The sequence below is a fragment of the Pristiophorus japonicus genome, chromosome 22 (assembly GCF_044704955.1).
Source record: "Pristiophorus japonicus isolate sPriJap1 chromosome 22, sPriJap1.hap1, whole genome shotgun sequence".
NCBI classification, from domain to species: Eukaryota; Metazoa; Chordata; class Chondrichthyes; family Pristiophoridae; genus Pristiophorus; species Pristiophorus japonicus.
In genome coordinates this window covers 8,794,620-8,815,817 of record NC_091998.1, presented here as the reverse complement: position 1 = coordinate 8,815,817, position 21,198 = coordinate 8,794,620, and the positions used below count along the sequence as shown (strand labels likewise).

The following is a 21,198-nucleotide window of genomic DNA, read 5'->3' as shown; positions in this document are numbered from 1 at the left end:
ACTGTAACACAATAACTGTCGCCACTCAGGGTGACCATAAACCTTGTGACTTTGTCACTGATGAGCTTTTCGCTCAGCCTCAAATATATTTTGCCGAAGCTTAAGCCTCATAATAGATCCATGACTTATTGCTGAATCGGGTTATATTTGAGGCTTGGGCTATCTCATCTGTTATAGTTACCAGGGTGAGGGGTGGCGGGGAGTGGGGAGGGGGGGGACAGAAAATAGACCAGAGATCTGTAGTTGAACTGTAAAATGATAAATTCTCTCAGTCACTGCAACTGAATAATTATATCACCCAATGATGTGGAAATAAGAAAAATGGACCTATATTCTTGGGTCAGTTTTCTGTGTTAATTTATTTTTTCATGAACATCTGTATGATGAAGACTTACATTTCTCATGAATGTTGTACAGCACTTTACAATGACTTACCATGACTGTTATTTCGGCAAAGTCAGCAGCCATTTTGTGCACAGAAAGATCCACAATAACGAGGAGGTGAACGACCAGGTCATCTGTCTTTGCCAGCATTGGTTGGGCAAGGACACCTAGAGCATTCCCCTTGTTATATTATCTCTTATGAATGACTCCACAAGGTCTAGTATTGTACTTGAGCTGTTGTGACCTTAGTCCCATTTATTGTAACTCCAGAGTGAGGCACAAGCACGGTGAGCAGCCTTTTATACTGGGCCCTGCACACCTATGCAGGTGACCCTCAGGTCTCCCACCGCAGTGCCCTCTGGTGGCACACCTTATGTGACTATACAGTTAGTATACATAGTCTACATACATGATACCCCTGTTCTTCTTCAAATAATGCTACAAGATCGTTAACATCCGCCTGAACTCCCAGAACAGAGAGGCAGGATTAATGTTTAATATGTCATCTGAAGAATACCACCTCCGACAATCCAAGCATTCCCTTGGCACTGCACTGGAGTTTCAGTGTACACTTTGCATTGGTTTTGGAGTAGAGCTTTAACCCATTACCTTCTGACAGAGGTGAGAGTGCCACTAACTGAGCCAAGCTGACTATTATTATGGAGCATCAAATAGGTACGTCGTAAACATAACTGATTCCACAAGCAAGGGAGGTATCAGACCCGAGACTGTGAAGAGGGTGCAGAGAGGCTGTGGGCAGGTGAGGATTGTATGGCCCACCAGCATCCAGGGAATTGGGGAGCACATGGCTTTATCGTTTAAGTAAAATAGTTGTGGAGCTGTTGAGTTGGGAGTCGCTTATCCAGTCATGTGATGTTCACAAGACTCAATAAAACCCCAGCCAGTTGGGTTCAGGGGATCCACGATGAGGCAGGTGGTTGTGAGCCTGGTGGATGAACTGGTAATGAGTAGTGTGATTGTTAAACCTTTGCTAATAAACCAACTAGGTCTTAATAGCAATGTGTTGCTATGAATTCTTAAGCAAAGAACCCGTGAAGCAAATACATTACAAAAGGAAAACTGAAAACTTTGACACCCCAGGCCATCCATCTAAATTTACAATCTGCATTATTCACCCTTGACTATGCATTATCATCATTACGCTGTCACGCCTTTGTCTAAGATTAATCGAATCTAACAATGAGGATGGTTGGATTGGTTACTCTAATCAAACAGAAGTCGGAGAGGGATCGCTGTAGTGTGTACTGCTCGCAATTGGGGAGGGATTTCCTGCGGGGGCTGAATCAGTGAGTTACATCCGGAATTACTCCCATTCTTGCGCTCATTTTGCCGATGTTAATTTATGACTAAATTTGTTACCAATCTCATTAGCATACGCCAGAACCCAAAAATCAGCAGAAACAAATCAGTGTTAACAACAAAAAAGACTTTCACGACTACGGGACATCTTACAGGCAATGAAGTACAACAACAACAATTTTTATTTATATAGCGCCTTTAACATAGTAAAAGGTCCCAAGACGCTTCACAGGAGTATAATGAGATAAAAATTTGACACCGAGCCGCATAAGTAGAAATTAGCGCAGGTGACCAAATGCTTGGTCAAAGAGGTTGGTTTTAAGGAGCGTTTTGAAGGAGGAAAGAGAGGTAGAGAGGTTTAGGGAGGGAGTCCCAGAGCTTGGGGCTCAGGCAACAGAAGGCACGGCCACCAATGGTTGAGCGATTATAATCAGGGATGCTCAAGAGGGCAGAATTAGAGAAGCGCAGACTTCTCGGGGGGTGGGAGGGGTTGTGGGGCTGGAGGAAATTACAGAGATAGGGAGGGGCGAAGGCCATGGAGGGATTTGAAGCAATTTTGAAATTGAGGCCGGAACTGGAAGCCAATGTAGGTCAGCGAGTACAGGAGGTGATGGGTGAGCGGGACTTGGTGCGAGTTAGGACACGGCCAGTCGAGTTTTGGATCACCTCTAGTTTACGTAGGGTAGAATGTGGGAGGCCGGCCAGGAGTGCGTTGGAATAGTCAAGTCTAGAGGTAAAAAAGGCATGGATGAGGGCTTCAGCAGCGGATGAGCTGAGGCAAAGGCGGAGACGGGTGATGTTACGGAGGTGGAAATAAGCGGTCTTAGTTATGCCGCGGATATGTGGTCAAACGACCACTTTAGGGTCAAATCAATCGGGGACCAAAGTATTCGCAGAGTCAAAAAAAATGCAGATGCTGAAAACTAAAATTAAATCAGAAAATGTACAGCTCGTCCTCTGAAAATGGAAAAGATAAATTATTACTTCAACTGTGTCAGGAGTTTCTGATGCAGTATCTACACCTGAAACATTAACGTAGCTTTCCTCTTTCCACATGTCGATGAACCTGCAGTGTATTCCCAACATCGTCTGCTTTTATTTCACATCATCAATTCTATGTTCTGTTTGTACAAATAAGATGGCGCAGTTTTCTGCAAATACCTATCGTATTTTTAATATAAAGTGGAGAGTTTACAAATGATCCATTAAATGAGTAATATTTATTTAACATATTTTAATTTAGATCCATTTTTATTTCAGTTAAAATATTAGGGTTTCTTTAAGTGTCTATATCACCCGTAATATCATTTATTTTCATTTATTTCTAATATCATTGGTCTCTGCTGTGGCTCAGTGGGCAGCACTGTCGTCTCTGAGTCAGAAGGTTTTGGTTTAAGTCCCACTCCAGGGACTTGAGCACAAAACACCTAAGCTGACACTCCAGTGCAGTGCTGAGGGAGTGCTGCACTGTCGGAGGTGCCATCTTTTAGATGAGTCATTAAACCAAGGCTGTCTCAATGGGCCCAAGTTACGGGCTCAGTTGCTCCTGATTTTTTTGGAGCAACTGGTGTAGAACGGAGTATCTTAGAAATTCAAATTCTCGGCATTTAGTTTGCTCCAGTTCTAGTCAGTTAGAACAGTTTCACTTTGAAACAGAATTTTCTTTTCAAAAGGGGGCGTGTCCGGCCACTTACGCCTGATTTCAAAGTTTCGTGAGTGAAAACTTACTCCAAACTAACTTAGAATGGAGTAAGTGAAGATTTTTGTACGCTCGAAAAAACCTTGTCTACACTTTCGAAAATCAGGCGTAGGTTACAAATCAGGCGTAGGGAATGGTGGGAGGGGGGTTTAAAGGGAAGTTTACAAACATGAAACACTTCAGTTTTACAAATAAAGAGCCATCATCAATAATAAATGATAAAAACATCAATAAATCAACCAATAAAATCAAAAAAAATTAATAAGAAATAATTTTTAAAAAATCAATAAATAAAACATTTTCTACTTACCGACTGCAGCACCGGGAGCCCTCCAACAGCGTGCTGGGATGCCCCCAGTGTGTCTCTGTCAGTGTCTCAATCTCTCTGTCTGTCTGTCTGTGTGTGTCTCTCACTCTCTGTCTGTCAGTGTCTGTGTTTCTGACAGCGAGGGGTGGAGGGGAGGGGGAGGATGGGGGGGGGGGGTGGAGGAGGAGGGGTGGTGTAGTGGGGGTGGGGGGGGAGGGGGGTGAGAAAGGAGGGGAGGGGGGTGAGAAGGGAGGGGGGGTGAGAAGGGAGGGGAGGGGGGGTGAGAAAGGAGGGAGGGGGGGAGGAGAGGTAGGAGGAGGGAGGGGAGGGGAAGGGAGAAAAGGGAGGGAGGGGAAGGGAGAGAAGGGAGGGGGGGAGAGAAGAGAGGGGGGGAGAGAAGGGAGGGAGGGGAGGGGGGTGAGAGAAGGGAGGGAGGAAGGGGAGGGAGGAAGAGAAGGGAGGGATGGGAAGGGGGGAGAGAAGGGGGAAGAGAGAGAGAGAGAGAAGGGAGAGAGAGAGAAAGAAAGGAGGGAGGCTGAACGGGCCGGGCCCAAGACTTCGAGCTTAGATTTACCGGATTGACAGGTAGGTGGCGTCGGGTCCGGGGTCCAGGGAGGTCGGGAGCGCGGATCGGGGGCGGAGATCGGTCGGGGGGGCGGGGGGAGATCGGTCGGGGGGGGAGATCGGTTGGGGGGGGTAGGGGAGATCGGTCGGGGGGGGAGGGGAGATCGGTCGGGGGGGGAGGGGAGATCGGTCGGGGGGGGAGGGGAGATCGGTCGGGAGCGGAGGTTGGTCGGGGAGAGGGGGAAGGTCGGGAGCGGGGGAAGCGGAGGTCAGGTCGGGGGTGGGGGGGGGGGCGGTCCGATGGGGGGGGGGAGGGGGCGGATGGGAGCGGGAGTCAAGTCGGGTCTGGTCCAGTCCAGAGGAAGCAGGAGCTGGGCGTGGGAGTCAGCCTTATTCACGCAGCCCCAGTGAGGCCATTGGGCCAGGGCTAGGGGCTGCGTGCTTCGGGCCCCTCCCACACAGTTTTGGGCACCTGGAGCTACTGCACATGCGCGCCCACTGTAGCGCGCATGTGCAGAGATCCCGGCACTGTTTTCAGCGCAGGGACCTAGCTCCGCCCCCTGCAGCTCGTGTTGCGCCGCGCCGAGGGCCAGCAGGGAGCCGGAGAATTTGGAAGTTTTTTTTAGGCGCACTTTGTGGCGCGAGAAACGGGCGTCCAGGTCGGGGCTGCGCCATTCTAGGTGCGGCCCGAGACTTGGGCCCATAGAATGTAAAAGATCCCATGGCATTATTTTGAAGAAAAGCAGGGGAGTTATCCCTGGTGTCCTGGGCCAATATTTATCCCTTAATCAACATAACAAAAAACAGATTGACCCAGAAATTCCTCTGGGGGTCTTCCCGCGGGCAATTGCCTCCTCGCTGGATATTTTTAACGAATTTATCTGGTGGTCTAGGAGGCGCCCTGATTTCCGATGGGGAGGCCTTCTCCTCCCGTGCTGCGGAGCGCACTCCCACCCAGAGGGTCCCGACGTGTGACTGCTCAGCCAATCAGGTAAGTATTTCACAGGTTCCCATTAATAACACTGCGACTTGTGTATCTACCAGTCCTCAGTGCTATTAATGGGAATAAAAGCAATCACACAAAATAATAAAAAATAAAAAACAGACCACACATATTTAAAGTTAATTGAAATTAAAGTTATTATATCTTATAAAAATAAAATATTTTCCCGATTTTTAAAAAAGTTTTTAAAATTATGGTTAAAAATAAACTTACCGTAATGGAGAGGGTTTTTAAGAATAAAATGTGTTTTTGTAACATTATTTTAAAACGTTTTTGTGAATTTTTAAACACTTGCGCCTGTAAAAGTAGGCTATACACCTGCTTTTTAAGGCACAAGATTTTTGAGGACATTTGCTGGGCACGATATGCGTAAATATTGGAAATCTTGCCCTGCAAGTGTCCTCGCTCCCGATCTGCGGATGATCTGACAAGCCAGAAACTTGACAGATCGGAAAAGCCCGTTTTCTGCACATGCGCATTGCGCGCTGAAAACCGGCTTTTCTGATGCCTTCCCGGGTCCGTAGAAACTGCATAAGGGCCCGGGACATCGGAATTCCAGCACCATCATCTGGTCATTATCACACTGCTGCTTGAAGCAGCTTGCTGTGCGCAAATTGGCTGCCGCATTTCCGACATTACGATAGTACTTCAAAAGTACTCCACTGGCTGTAAAACATTTTGAGACGTCGGTGGTCGTGAAAGACGCTATATAAATGCAAGTCTTCCTTTTTATTTAATTTTTGGTTTTGAGCAACAGTTGGATCCCACTTTCTTACATAGTGTCAGGAACAAAAAGCTTCATGCAATTAATTGGAAACATTGATTCAATGAAGAAAACAGTGGACAAAATAGCTCACAGATTGAACTACATGTCACTGCGTCTCGTGTTTCCTTGCTACTTTGTGGCAGAGGCAGCAGTGTGCTGGGAACTCGCACTGGATCAGAATACAACAACCATCACTGGTAATGAGAATTACAAGGCGACAGACTGTGAAACGGCAAAAAATATTGATGCGCATAAACAGGTTATGCAAATATATGCAATGCATTTTTTTTTTAAATGCCATTAGTGAATGGAACTGAATGTGTTCCCAGCAGTCACCTGCCAGTAAATGGACACTGCAATAAACTGTTCTACTGATACATGACACCTTCTCTCTTACTCAGCATAATTTTGAAATACATAATTATTTTACCACCGTTTATTTAATTTTAGATTTCAAGCCAGTGTGATTGATACCCGGTTTGTTCACACGGGTTCCCTCGTCCTCTCTTTTCACAGTCTGCATTTGAAATAGGGTTTGGATCTTACATAAAACAACTTGCATTTATATAGCGCCTTTAACGTCGTGAAATGTCCCAATGTGCCTCACAGGAGTATTGGGAGATAAAACATTTGACACCGAGCCGCATAAGGAGAAATTAGCGCGGGAGACCAAAAGCTTGGTCAAAGAGGTAAGTTTTAATTAGCATCTTGAAGGAGGAGAGAGAGGTAGAGAGGCGGAGAGGTTTAGGGAGGGAGTTCCAGAGCTTGGGGCCCAGGCAATAGAAGGCACAGCCACCAATGGTTAAGCGATTAAAATCGGGGATGTTCAAGAGGGCAGAATTGGAGGAGCACAGACATCTCAGGGAGGGTGGGGAGAGGGGGTTGTGGGGCTGGAGGAGATTACAGAGATAGAGAGGGGCGAGGCCATGGAGGGATTTGAAAATAAGAAAGAGAATTTTGAAATTGAGGCGTTGCTTAACCGGGTGCCAATGTAGGTCAGCGAGCACAGGGGTGATGGGTGAGCAGGACTTGGTGCGAGTTAGGACACGGGGCAGCAGAGTTTTGGATCACCTCTAGTTTACAATAGAATGTGGGAGGCCAGCCAAGAGTGCGTTGGAATAATCAAGTCTGGAGGTAACAAAGGCATGGATGAGAGCTTTAGCAGCTGATGAGCTGAGGCAAGGGCGGAGACGGGCGATGTTACAGAGGTGGAAATAGGCGGTCTTAGTTATGCTGCGGATATGTTCGAAAACAAAAGAAACAGTAAAAGAACAAGGGAATAGTAATGCAACTTATATTTGTACAGTAGTTAAACTTGGCTAGCTCTTCATGTATCTGAAAATGATAAATATCTCATGATTGCAGCGCTAAATTATGATAAAAGCAATAATCTTAAATAGCAGTTTTCCTCCATCTATGGAAGTGAACTGGCCTGACTATATCTCGCCAAAGACCCCAGAAAGACTCCAATTCGGAAAAGACAGCATCGTAAATACCTTTCAGAAAAAGTGACTAGGTTCAAGCAAATATAAGTAAACGTGCGAAAACATTTCAAACAAACACACATTTGAATTGAATGTCTTAGCTCAGACCATCTTAGACAAGCCCATTAATCGTTGCAACAACGTATGAAGTTAAGCTGGTCCATTTTTAAGAGTGGAGCTGGTTTTTCAACCTTTACGCATAAAAAGTTAAATTCATCGATACTAAGCTAAACTTTAGACAAAAAAAAAGTAACTAATTGACACAAGTATATGCAGGCAGGTACAGCAAGTAATTAGGAAGGCAAATGGAATGTTGGCCTTTATTGCAAAGCGGATGGAGTATAAAAGTAGAGAAGTCCTGCTACAACTGGATGTTGGTGAGACCACACCTGGAGTTCTGCGTAGTTTTTCTCTCCGTATTTAAGGAAGGATATACTTGCATTGGAGGCAGTTCAGAGAAGGTTCACCAGGTTGATTCTGAGATGAAGAGGTTGTCTTATGAGGAAAGGTTGAGCAGGTTGGGCCTGTACTAATTGGAGTTTAGAAGAATGAGAGGTGATTTTATTGAAACATATAAGATTCTGAGGGGGCTTGACAGGGTAGATGCAGAGAGGATGTTTCCCCTCGTGGTGGAATCTAGAACTAGGGGGCATAGTTTCAGAATAAGGGGTCGTGCATTTAAAACGGAGATGAGGAGGAATTTCTTCTCTCAGAGGGTCGTGAATCTTTGGAATTCTCTGCCCCAGAGAGCTGTGGAGGCTGGGTCATTGAGTATATTTGAGGTGGGGATAGACAGATTTTTGAGCGATAAGGGAGTCAAGGGTTATGGGGAGCGGGCAGGGAAGTGGAGTGGAGGCCAAGATCAGATCAGCCATGGTCGTATTAAATGGCGGAGCAGGCTCGAGAGGCTGTATGGCCGACTCCTGTTCCTATTTCTTATGTTCTTATGACACAGCAGCATATGTTAGCGTCACTGTCACTCGCTGGAATCGGTTTTCAAGGTCAATCACAACTCCCCTCCCCCGTCCCTCCGATTTAGAAAAAAATAATTGTTCTGTGAGAGATCACCATTTTAATTTAGCCTGGCCTTTATTTTTTTTTCCACATTTATTACTATTTTTCATTTACTGAACACAGGTCCAGGGATTAATGAGGTGTTGAGAGTTTCGCTGTTTGCTTCAGTGGATGTGACTCTTTCATCAATCACCAGAACCGATTGCTTTATAATCAGGAATTGCAAAACTTCAAGATTTCATTAAAGCTTAACATTTAAACATGAAATTAATATTTTTGTTATTAATATATCCCAGATGCAGGAATAGAAACTTGCTTTTGTATTGTGATTAATTTTTAATGTCCACATGCCAGAGACTGGTTTCAGAGTTTGCTTAGTATGTACTACACCTTTCACTCCTGGAGCAAGGCTTGAGCCCAGACCAGACTCTCGAGATCAAAGTCGCTCTCTCTCTCTCTGACAGCTGCAACTGTTTAAGTAGCCCCAACCTGGTGGATGTGAATCAGCAACACAGAGCTGCGCATTATTCCGGGTTAATCCCCGGCCACTGGTTCACGATGACAGGATCAGTCAGATTCTATTTTGATTACGTGGAATTCTGGGGAATGTTGCCTGGATCTTGGGAATTGCGTCCATTTTTTTTCCCATGGAAACAGAAAACCAGTAGCCTTGGCTACAATACACAAAGGGTCTCTGCTACTGCCTGGAATTAGAGGCACCGAATAAAGTCAAATTCCGTGGGATTACTGGGTTTTTATCGTTATTTTGGGACTTCCCTCCAGTTTGTCAGAAAAATTAAAACCATAACCAAGTGCAAATTTCACTCAGAGCCACTAAAAACGCGGACACCAGTAAAATCCCAGAATTCCGTGGAATGTCACGTTAGTTCAAAATGTTTTTGTTATATATGTAAACTTGTATATACTTTGTAAAGCCACCAGAGGGCTCATCCCCTGGAATACCAAGGGATCCCATAATGCCTTGGGATCACAGGCACTTAAGGAGGCCTCACAGGTTGGAGAGGCACCCTGGAGACCTGCAATAAAAGACTACGGTCACACTTTACTTTGAGCTCACAGTATCCAGTCAGACTCTTTATTCATACACAACAGCTTTATCTTCCAGTGTCAGCTGTGGCTCAGTGGGCAGCACTCTTGCCTCTGGGTCAGAAGGTTGTGGGTTCCAGTCCCTATCCAGGGACTTTGAGCAAAAAGATCCCGGCTGACACTCCCAGTGCAGTGCTGAGGGAGTGCCACACTGTCAGAGGTACCGTTTCAGATGAGACGTTAAACCGAGGTCCCGTCTGCTCTCTCAGATGGACGTAAAAGATCCCACACCACTATTTTGAAGAAGAGCAGGCGAGTTCTCCCTGGTGTCCTGGCCAATATTTATCCCTCAATCAACATAAGTAAAAAAAATGATTATCTGGTCATTATCACATTGCTGTTTGAGGGAGCTTGCTGTGCGCAAATTGGCTACCGCATTTCCCACATTACAACAATCCATCCATCCATTTATTCCTCTCCTGATTCACTTCCAATTCGAATTCCAGATGTAATGAGCACTGAGGTGGTGAAAGGCACTATATAAATGCAAGTCTTTGTTTCATTCCAAGACTGAAGTTAAGCCATATTGTTGGTGGATTTGGTAGAGTTTGCATCGACTAACCTAATCTGGGAGTATTTATTTCGCACATTGGTACAGAAAGTAAAGTGCTATTTCCTCCTTGATGAGCACAGAATATAGGAACATATGAAAAGTGTAGTGTATGTAGGCACCTTTAGTGATGACTCCACGAGGCAGGGTATGATACTTAAACTGTGTAGACCTGTCGTCCTTTATTTGCAGCTCCTGAGTGCAGACAACAAGCTGTGAGTTCCTTTTTATACTGGGTTACCTGCCGTGTGCAGGCAACCCCTAAGTCTCCAGCAGCAGCACCCTCTGGTGTACAGGTAAGGTGTGTACAGTATAAGGGTACATTCAGTGTGGCATAACAGTGTTACAGACATCACACAGTAAACAGGCATGCATACACAACAAAAAGGATAAGAGAAGACCATTCGGCTCATCAACGCTCATGCTATCTACTAGCCGCTGTGAGCTCAGAAACTGCCCTCCCCTCCGCGAGTAAAATAACAAAGTGGAACGGAGAAAAAAATCTTGGAGCAATTTTAGGAAAAAATGGGGGAAATTTCCACCGAATCCACAAGGCAAGCTCCAGGAGACCATGGTTATCCATGGCACATTGTGGAGAAAACTTCATACACACCACCAGAGTAGCACAATGAATGAACACTTTCTCAAGTCCCACCTTAAAGGGCTGTAGCACGCCCACAATCACCACAACCTCCAGTAACCTGCGCAAAGTCTGATATCCCCGAGAGAAATCCTTCCTGGAATCCAACCTGATCCACTGGCTACATGTCCAGGGACAGGGCTTTGGGACCCACAGCCACTTTGGACACCTTATCCAAATCCACTACCTCTAATCATGTTACAATTTCAGTAACAGCAATTATATTCCCGGAGCTTCCATTTCTCCAAAGTAAACAACCCTAACTCTCAAAGGCTCTCCTTGCACCAAAATGATCTAGGTTTAGGTGTTGCTAAATTTGGAAAACAGAAATATAAAAGACAATTTATGTCTAAAAATAAACATAAAGTGATTCCAATTTACTACATTGTGATAAATTAGTGTTTTTTTAAACTACAAATATGAATTTCATCTATTATGTTAGGAGTTACTGGGCAAAATGCTGAACATTTTGGGGGAGAAATTCACTGTCGCTCCATTTGGGGCACTAATTTTGAAATGTTTGTAAAGTTAGCCACAGGCTCTAACAATTTCAAACTTTTAAAAAAATTCGCTGTTTACGCTCCAAAAAGAAAGTGGCGTGCTAAAACAAGCGCCTTACTTCCTTCCTGGCGACCAATCGGCTTCGGGTGGGGCGGAGACTTCAGCCGCGGTGCACACTGGGCCGTAGAGCGTTCAAAGGCACCACCCTCCCTTAAAGGGAAAAGCCAAGCTCTGCAAATATAGAAGGCAACGACCTGGACCACCAAGGTAGCGGAGATCACGGGCTGATCGATCGCAGGCGGGAACCCGCAAAAAAAGTGGCAGCAAGTAAGATATGTTTTTTTATACTTACCTCGGCCACCTTGCCTTTACTCATCGCCCTCGGTAACAGCCGGCTGCCCAATCCGCGCCTGCCGCAGCTGTCGGTGTTTTCGCCCCGCGATGCCGCGGGGGGCGGGAGTCAATTTCGGGGCCATGCGCGCGGCGATGACTTCACGATCTCCGGGCGCAGTAGATCGGGGCGCGACTCCGTAGCGCCGCTGCTAAACTCCCGCCCAATATGGGAGGGGAGGGTGGTGGCGGGGCGGGGGAGGGGAGCCAAAGATGGCTAGCGGTTACAATCTGAAATTGTTGAACTCAATGTTGAGTCCAGAAGGCTGTAAAGTGCCTCAGCAAAAGATGAGGTGCTGTTCCTCGAGCTTGCGTCGAGCTTCATTGGAACAGTGCAGGAGGCCGAGAGCAGAGAGGTCAGAGTGGGAGTGGAGTGGAGAATTAAAGTGACAGGCGATCGGAAGGCCGGGGTCACTGACTGAACGGAGGTGCTCCGCAATGCAGTCACCCAATCTACACTTTGTCTCCCCAATGTAGAGGAGACCACATCGTGAGCAGCGAATACAGTATACTACATTGAAAGAAGGAGTGTTTGGGGCCCAGGACAGTGGGAAGGGAGGGGGTAAAAGGGCAGGTGTTGCATCTCCTGCGCTTGCACGGGAAGGTGCCGTGAGAAGGGGAGGGGGCGTTGGGGGTGACTGGAATGGATCAGGGTGTTGCAGAGGGAGTAGTCCTTTCGGAATGCTGAGAGGGGAGGGGAGGGGAATATGTGATTGGTGCTGGGATCACGTTGGGGGTGGCGGAAATGGCGGAGGATGATCCGTTGAACATGGAGACTGGTGTGAAAGGTGAGGACAAGGGGAACCCTGTCGTGGTTCTGATAGTGTGGGAAAAGGGTCAGAGTAGAGGTACGGGAAAGGAAACGGACACGGTGTCGAGTGCCATGTTACCCACGGCGGAGGGGAATCCTCGGTTGAGGAAAAAGGAAGGCATGTCAGAGGCACTACCGTGAAAGGTGGCATCGTCAGAGCAGATGCGATGAAGACGGAGAAACTGGGAGAATGGAATGGAATCCTTACAGGATGCAGGGTGGGAGGAAGTGTAGTCCAGGGAGCTGTGGGACCCGTGGGCTTATAGTGGATACTGGTCGAAAGCCTATCCCCAGAAATGGAGACGGAGAAGTCGAGGAAGGGAAGGGAAGAGTCGGAGATGGACCATGTGAAGGTGAGGCAAGGGTGGAAATTGGATGCAAAGTGAATGAAATTTTCTAGTTCAGGTCGAGAGCAGGAAACGGCAGCGATACAGTCATCAATGTACCGGAAAAAGTGGTGAGGGAGGGGACCCGAGTAGGACTGGAACAAAGAATGTTCCACATATCCCACAAACAGGCAGGCATAGCTAGGACCCATGCGGGTTCCCATAGCAACACCTTTAATTTGGAGGAAGTGAGTGGAGTTAAAGGCGAAGTTGTTCAATGTGAAAACAAGTTCAGCCGGGCGGAGGAGGGTGGGGGATGGGGACTGGTTGGGCCTCTGCTCGAGCAAGAAGCAGAGCGCCCTCAGGCTATCTTGGTGGGGGATGGAAGTGTAGAGGGATTGGATGTCCATGGTGAAAAGGGGACGGCTGGGGCCGGGAAACTGGAAACTGTTATAGTGATGGAGGGCGTCGGAGGAGTCGCGGATGTAGGAGGGTAGGGAGTGGACAAGGGGAGAAAAATAGAGTTGAGATAGGAAGAAATAAGTTCTGTGGGGCAAGAACAGGCTGAAACGATGGGTCTACCGGGGCAGTCCTGTTTGTGGATCTTGGGAAGGAGATAGAAGTGGGGTTGGGGAACTGAGGTTGGTGGCTGTGGAGGGAAGATCTCCAGAGATGAGGTCAGTGACGGTCTGGGAAATGATGGCTTGATGTTCAGTAGCGGGGACATGGTCCAGGGGGAGATAGGAGGAGGTGTCAAAGAGTTGGCGATCAGCCTCTGCAAGGTAAAGGTCGGTTCGCCAAACAACAACAGCACCACCCTTGTCAGCAGGTTTAATGACAAGGTTGGGATTGGATCTGAGTGAGCGGAATGCTGCAAGTTCAGAGGGTGGGAGGTTGGAGTGAGTGAGGGGTGCGGAGAAATGTCCCATTGGCAGTTTGCAATGAAGAGGTCTAGAGAGGGTAAGAGGCCAGAGGGAGGGGTCCAGGTAGAACGAGAATTCTGAAAACAGGAGAAAGGGTCAGCTGTGCGGGGGAAGAGACCTGGCCTTAATAGCAATGTTCTTAGTAGAACCTAGTTCTTAATATCAATGTGTTGCTATGAATTCTTAAGCAAATACAGTACGACCTCTACCACCTAGAAGGATAAGGGCAGCAGGAACATGGGAATACCATCACCTGCAAGTTCCACCCACTTCCCCACCCCCCACCCCCAAGTCACACACCATCCTGACTTGGAAATATATCGGCCGTTCCTTCATCGTCGCTGGGTCAAAATCCTGGAACTCCCTTCCTGACAGCACTGTGGGAGCACCTTCACCACACGGGACTGCAGCGGTTCAAGAAGGCGGCTCACCACCACCTTCTCAAGGGGCAATTAGGGATGGGCAATAAATGCCGGCCTTGTCAGCAACACCCACATCCCAGAACGAATAAAAAAAATTTAAATTCCGCCATTGATTCCACGATGCCACCCACAAATTTTACAGACAAAAAAAATTCAGTTGGACTGCCTGCTTTCCTTGGGCAGGATAAAATTTTTCTCTCTCGCTAACTGGATGTAAAAATATGTTTCTTTAAAGTAATTTCTTGGATGCAAACATTTACTCTGCTATTAAGAAGAGAAATAGTCTTATTACTGCCCTACCCCTGCAGGCTGCAAGCATCTCACTTAATTACCATACGCTAGCAATGACAGCAAGCGGTTTAACATCCTGGAGACTGGTACCATACAATATGTGTAGTATAACAATCAGATTAAAAACCACTCAAGCCAGATTGTACTTCAATCATTTTTGAAAACAGCAAAAAAAAAATAAACAGAGGGCTCCATTCGGAGTCATGACGAGCTCACACACCAGAAATGGTACGGTTATTTTATGCTGCTCTGTAACCAAGCGATGACCTTTGGTCATTCCATGAGACCATAAGAAAGAAAGGAGAAAGAGAAAGAAAGAGAAAGAGAGAGAGAGAGAGAGAGAGAGAGAAAGAAAGATAGAAAGGAAGAACGAACGAAAGAAAAGAACGAACAAAAGGAAAGAAAGAAAAGAAAAAGAAAAGAAAGACTTGCATTTATATAGCGCCTTTCAGGACCACCGGACGTCCCAAAGTGCTTTACAGCCAATGAAGTACTTTTGGAGTGTAGTCACTGTTGTAATGTGAGAAATGTTATTAAATATTATTGAATCCCTTTTTGCCCTGGAGGCTGACTGCGCGTCCAGTTGCTGGATACACTGGGTTTTTACATCTTTCACGTTCCACAGCCACTCAGGTTCCAGCTGATTATCCATCTCACTCAGCGGAGCACGATCCGGGCGTACTGCACTCCCAGGAACCTCTGCCAATATTGATAGTCATAAGAAAACTAAGAAATAGGAGCAGGAGTCAGCCATTCAGCCCCTTCGAGCCTGTTCCGCCATTCAATGAGATCATGGCTGGTCATCGACCTCAACTGCACCTGTCGCGCCCTGTGCCTTGATTTCCCTTAGTATCCCAAATAAGTACATTTTTGCTGTGCAGCACCCATGAACCCTGACCTAAAACTCGACTCTGTTGGGACTCAAACCCACGATGCGAAATTGCCGTTTCAGCCATTAACTAGTCCAATGCGCCTCGGAGTTGATTGGCCTGGGAGATCCCGTGCAGGTATTGGCAGGCTTTCAGGGACCCCTGCAAATACCGCTGCCCAAACGGAGAGCCCCTGAAAAACATCAGACATCTTCCCACAGACCTGCTGTAAGTATATAGACACACTCACAAGGATCCTCTGCAAATATCCCTCAATAACAGAATAACAAATGGGCATTTATCTCGTTGACCTCATGTGGATGTAAAAGTTCCCGTTGCACTATTCAAAAAACAAGGGTGTTCTCCCCGGTGTCCCGGTCCACATTTCTCCCTCAACCACCACTCCCAAAACAGATTATCTGGGTCATTATCACATTGCTGTCTGTGGGAGCTTGCTGTGCGCAAATTGGCTGCAGCATTTCCAACATTACAACAGTGACTACAGAGGAAGTGCATCCGGGAGGGCGCTGAGCACCTCGAGTCTCATTGCCGAGAACATGCAGAAATCAAGCGCAGGCAGCAGAAAGAGTGTGCGGCAAACTAGACTCCCCACCCACCCTTTCCCCCAAAGGCTATCTGTCCTACCTGTGACAGGGACTGTGGTTTTCGTAAAGCCACATAAGGACTCTTGTTAAGAGTGGAAGCAAGTCTTCCTCGATTAGAGGGACTGCCTATGATGATGATGATGATGACACTTCAAAACTACTTCATTGGCTGTAAAGTGCTTTGGGATGTTCGGAGGTTGTGAAAGGCGCTATATAAATGCAAGTTGTAATGTATTTGCTTCAAGGGTTCTTTGCTTAAGAATTCATAGCAACACATTGCTATTAAGAACTAGTTGGTCTATTAACAAAAGTTTAACAATCACACTACACATTACCAGTTCATCCACCAGGCTCACAACTGCATGCCTCATCGTGGATCCCCCGAACCCAACTGGCTGGGGTTTTATTGAGTCTTGTGAACATCACTTGACTGGCTAAGCCACTCACAACTTAACAGCTCGACAAACCTGACATACTCACAGGTGCATACATTACACCTATGGTTCCTTCTCTCCCTCAGATTAAATAAATTGGAAAGTGTCCATGGTGACTCATCACGGTCACACCCCCCCCAATAACTGGAATCCAACAGCACAACTCCTCCCGATAGCTTCACAACTTTGAAGCACCTGAATTTTAACAAGCGGTATGCTTACAAGTGCAAGTGGTCTGCCTCTCTCAGCCTGGCTGGGAGTCGAGGAAATTTCCAGCCTGGTTTACTGTAGCAGCTACTCATACAGTAGAAACATGCTCTGCCAACTAGCAATGTGATCCAAACTCTCATTCTAAACCGTGTCAGCAAGTGGGCCACTCACCATCCATCCAGCTGCTATAGCAGTCCAAAGTTTCCTGCCCTCTTGGATCGGCAGAGAGTGGCATCAGCACTTTGACACCTGCTGCTGATCAAAACTGAGAGATAAAACCGAGTGGGATTGCATCATCATCATCATAGGCAGTCCCTCGGAATCGAGGAAGACTTGCTTCCACTTTTAAAATGAGTCCTTAGCTGGCTGAACAGTCCAAAACAAGAACCACAGTCCCTGTCACAGGTGGGACAGACAGTGGTTGAAGGAAAGGGTGGGTGGGTCTGGTTTGCCGCACGCTCCTTCCGCTGCCTGCGCTTGGTTTCTGCACGCTCTCGGCGACGTGACTCGAGGTGCTCAGCGCCCTCCCGGATGCACTTCCTCCACTTGGGGCGGTCTTTGGCCAGGGGACTCCCAGGTGTCGGTGGGGATGTTGCACTTTATCAGGGAGGCTTTGAGGTTGTCCCTGTAACGTTTCCTCTGCCCACTTGGGGCTCGCTTGCCGTTAAGGAGTTCCGAGTAGTGCGCTTGCTTTGGGAGAATGCAGCGCGACACTAACTGCGACAACATCACCAGTCTCGGGGACTCTGCCACCGGGAAGAGCAAGGGCAGCTATGTCATGGGAGTACCACCAGGGGTTTCAAGAAGTGACTAGTCTTGGAGCAAAGTAGCCTTGGGTTGTCCTTCTCCTCCATTTCCTCCATTACAACAGCGTCTACATTTCAAAAGTACTTCATTGACATTGGCTGTAAAGTGTTTTGGGACATCCTGAGGCCATGAAAGGTACTATAAAAAATGCAAGTCTTTCTTTCTATGATGGTCTAAGAATATTTTTACTTGGTTAAAAATAAACCCAGGGAGTGGAAATTCAGTATAGCCCGGTTTGAGGTGGTGACACTGCCTGGTCGCTAACTTTAGTGCTAGGCGATGTTTTACCGCCTCCAAATGGAATATTCGCTTTTAGTGCCCCAAGAGGGAATGGAGCGTCTCCGGGCGCTAACCCTGATTCCTGGGGTGCTATCGTCGGAGTTCCGCGCCAGGAAACCAGCATCCCAGTGCCTAAAGGGGAGATCGGCTGGACCACCCGAAACGCTACAGAAAATCCACGGCAGCTAAACCACAGAGTCCAGCATCCAGGAGAGATGCATTAATGGGGGAAAAAAATTCATTTCAACTGCCCGCCTGCTCCCACCTCGGACACATCGGCCCGCCAGCTTCTCCGTGATGTTTGCTTTCCGCGTCGGGAGTTGCGTTGGGCGCTACGCCAGGCGAGAGCAGTCAAGTCGTGATGCGGTGCTCCGGGGGCGTCGCACACTCGGTGATGTCTCCCAGTGGCGGGGCTAGTGAGCGGAGCGCAACCTATCAACGCCGCCGCTAAACCTTCACTGAAGTTGGCGGCAGGCGGCGCTTGGGCGGGAGGTGAGTAGAGCCTCGTTAGCACCTCTCTGGGGTGCTAACCAACCGTATTTCTCCAATCTTGCACATCTTTGACATCGTGAGCACTGGAATAAGGATATGATTTCCTTCCCTTCTGTACTCAGTGACTCGTAGCGTTCACTCTGCAATTTGACCATTAAAGTATAGGGTGTATCATTTCACACCTATAAAAGATCAGTCGAAAGAAGAGAAAAGCCTTACCCACGAAAGGTGTCAAGGGAACGCAGTCGCCGAGATTTGGGATTTGTGGCTAAGACATCAGCACTATTTACAGGTGCGAGTTCCTGAAATGAAAAAGAAGATATTTCAGCGTTTTCCATAGCTGCAGGTGGGAGGCACAAACTAAACAGAACGGGAAACGGACTGCACTAGTTCATTTAGTGGCCCCTACACCTTTGTGTTCAAATTAAGCCAAGAGTGACAGAATCCTGATTTGTGATGGTTCTTGAAGTCAGCAAAGTGAGGCAGGGTGCTACTGGTACACGACGGAGCTCCAATGTCCGAGCAGGACAAGGGCATGGCAGTTTATTGAAAGCACGCTGTGCAAACTGTAAACATGTAGCAGAGACGTACAGGAATCCAATATGTCCAGCTTTAGCCGGAAGAGGTGCACCGGTTCCCATTACCGATGATGCCAAAATCCCAGTTGAGAATCTTCCCAGGTGTGAAAAGTTTGGTTGCAATGGTCTACTTCGTCCACATGTGGTGTGGTTTGGAGAGACCCTAGATTCTGGACAGATACAGCAGGAGCGGCGAGGTCGGGGCGAAGGAACGGCGATTGACTGTAGAGGGACGTGATCGGGGCCCAGGAGAGGCGCGAGTTTGGGGCCCAGAAGAGGCGAGGGCCCAGGGGCAGCACGGGCCCAGCCCACACTGCGATATGTGCGCGCACTAGGTCCGTGCAGCAGAGCAGGTCTCCAGTCGTCCTGGTTAACCCTTGCCACTGGACCAAGACCTAGCTCTGTCAAGCCCGTGTGGTGGCTGGTGTGCAACGGTCACCCCACGTTAAAAACATCCACACACAGGCATCTTCCACCCTTCAGGATGTACTTCTGGACCTGGAATATTAGGTCCTTCATTGAAACATCTGTGAACTCATCCTTTTTTGGCGTGGAGGCAAGCCATCCTCGTTTTGAGGGACTGCCTACGATGATGATGAGATTCTGATATCCTAATGGAAGTGAAGAAGGAACCTGAGATCTGTGACCTTTATCTATGGGTTGGGACACCATCGATTGTTTGCCAGGGGTGTACCAGGAGCAGAGTTCAACACCAATATCACAAGTGCCACCACAAAGTTTGGATTTTATTTCAAAGGCCCCTGTGGAACAACGCTACCACCAGCACTTGCTCGTCATGAAAGTGAAGCCATTTTTTATGGAACTTTTGCAAATGTTCACTCAGCCTTTCCAAATATTTCAACATATGCCAGAGAATGAGCTGTTCACAAGTTACGTTTTCAAATGCAGCACTTAACAAATTGTGTTGTTTTCAGCAATATGAAATCAATGTCACCACCTGAATGACAAAGAGCGCTTGATGACGCTAATGAATAAATTAATTACAAGATTTTTTAGCTGCTTTGTTCCTTGGGTTGTTCCTTATAAACTCCTGTCAGTTGAGAAGTACTACCAGAATATTCAATCATTGTATTGTACAGATATGCCTATAAATAAAACTATTGAAGAATTTTTTTTTAAAAAGAGCTTGTGCCCTTGATGCTTCACGCCGCGAGTTTCCAATCTCGGCCCTACCATCAAGAGGAAGCCAAGTGCGATAGGTGCTTCTGCAAAAGGAGTGAGGGGAAAACATAGAAACATAGAAAATAGGTGCAGGAGTGGGCCATTCTGCCTTTCGAGCCTTCACCACCATTCAATAAGATCATGGCTGATCATTCACCTCAGTACCCCTTTCCTGCTTTCTCTCCATACCCCTTGATCCCTTTAGCCGTCAGGGCCATATCTAACTCGCTCTTGAATATATCTAATGAACTGGCCTCAACAACTCTCTGCGGAAGGGAATTCCACAGGTTAACAACTCTCTGAGTGAAGAAGTTTCTCCTCATCTCGGTCCTAAATGGGGGCGAAATCAAAGCCTGGGTTACTGGTGAGCAGTTAACAAGCAGCATTGGTAGATCTCATCCCACCCCGAGCCAGTCCCTGGTACAATGAGAGCAGAGGAAGATAACTCGTTCAGAGATTCACCAGCAGAACGGCTTGAAAAATTGCAACTTCTTTGGCTGGAAGAAAGAAGATTATGGGAGGATCGAACGGAAGTTTTTAAAATCATGAAAGAAGTTGAGAGTAAATAGTGGAGGACTGTTTTCGCTGATTGGCAAAGTAACAACAAGGACACATAAACTCAAGATTATCACAAGGAGAATTAAGGGTGAAGTTAAAGATTTTTTTCCCCTCACTGAAGATAATTAGGACATGGCTGGGGGAATTTAAATTCAATGAATTAAATAAATCTGGAATAAAAAAGCTAGTCTCAGTAATGGTGACCATGAATGTTGTAAAAACCCATCTGGTTCACTAATGTCCATCAGGGAAGGAAATCTGCCGCCCTTACCCGAGTCTGGCCTATATGTGACTCCAGACCCACAGCAGTGCGGTCGACTCTTAACTGCCCTCTGAAATTAAGGGCAATTAGGGATGGGCAATAAATGCTGGCCTTGCCAACGACACCCACATCCCAGAAGGAATAATAAAAAAATAATAAGATAAGTCACAACCATCCCCTCCTGATGAAAAGACTGAAATCAATCATTTACATTGGGATAGGGGATGAGGAATGAGGGTACAATCCCATATCCTGTTATTTTGCTGTCCCACATCTCAGAACATCAAATGTACTCTATCACAAGACTACCTATATCTCATTACCACTTGTTTCTTCCTCCAGACAGCCAAGCAGAGATTATGAACTCTGCACGGGGAACAAAAGTCACAAACTCACATTTTACACATTGGCAGAGAGAGA

At 47.0% G+C, this 21,198-nt stretch overlaps 1 protein-coding gene across 1 annotated transcript in view; it reads right to left on the bottom strand.

The window, feature by feature from the left end:
- LOC139235170 (heparan-alpha-glucosaminide N-acetyltransferase-like) overlaps nucleotides 1-21,198 on the bottom strand; it is a 245,718-nt gene that overhangs the window by 188,112 nt on the left and 36,408 nt on the right. The window contains exon 6 of the mRNA XM_070866390.1: nucleotides 18,418-18,500. Within this exon, the coding sequence (XP_070722491.1) occupies nucleotides 18,418-18,500 (83 nt within the window). The remainder of the gene's footprint in view (nucleotides 1-18,417; nucleotides 18,501-21,198) is intronic.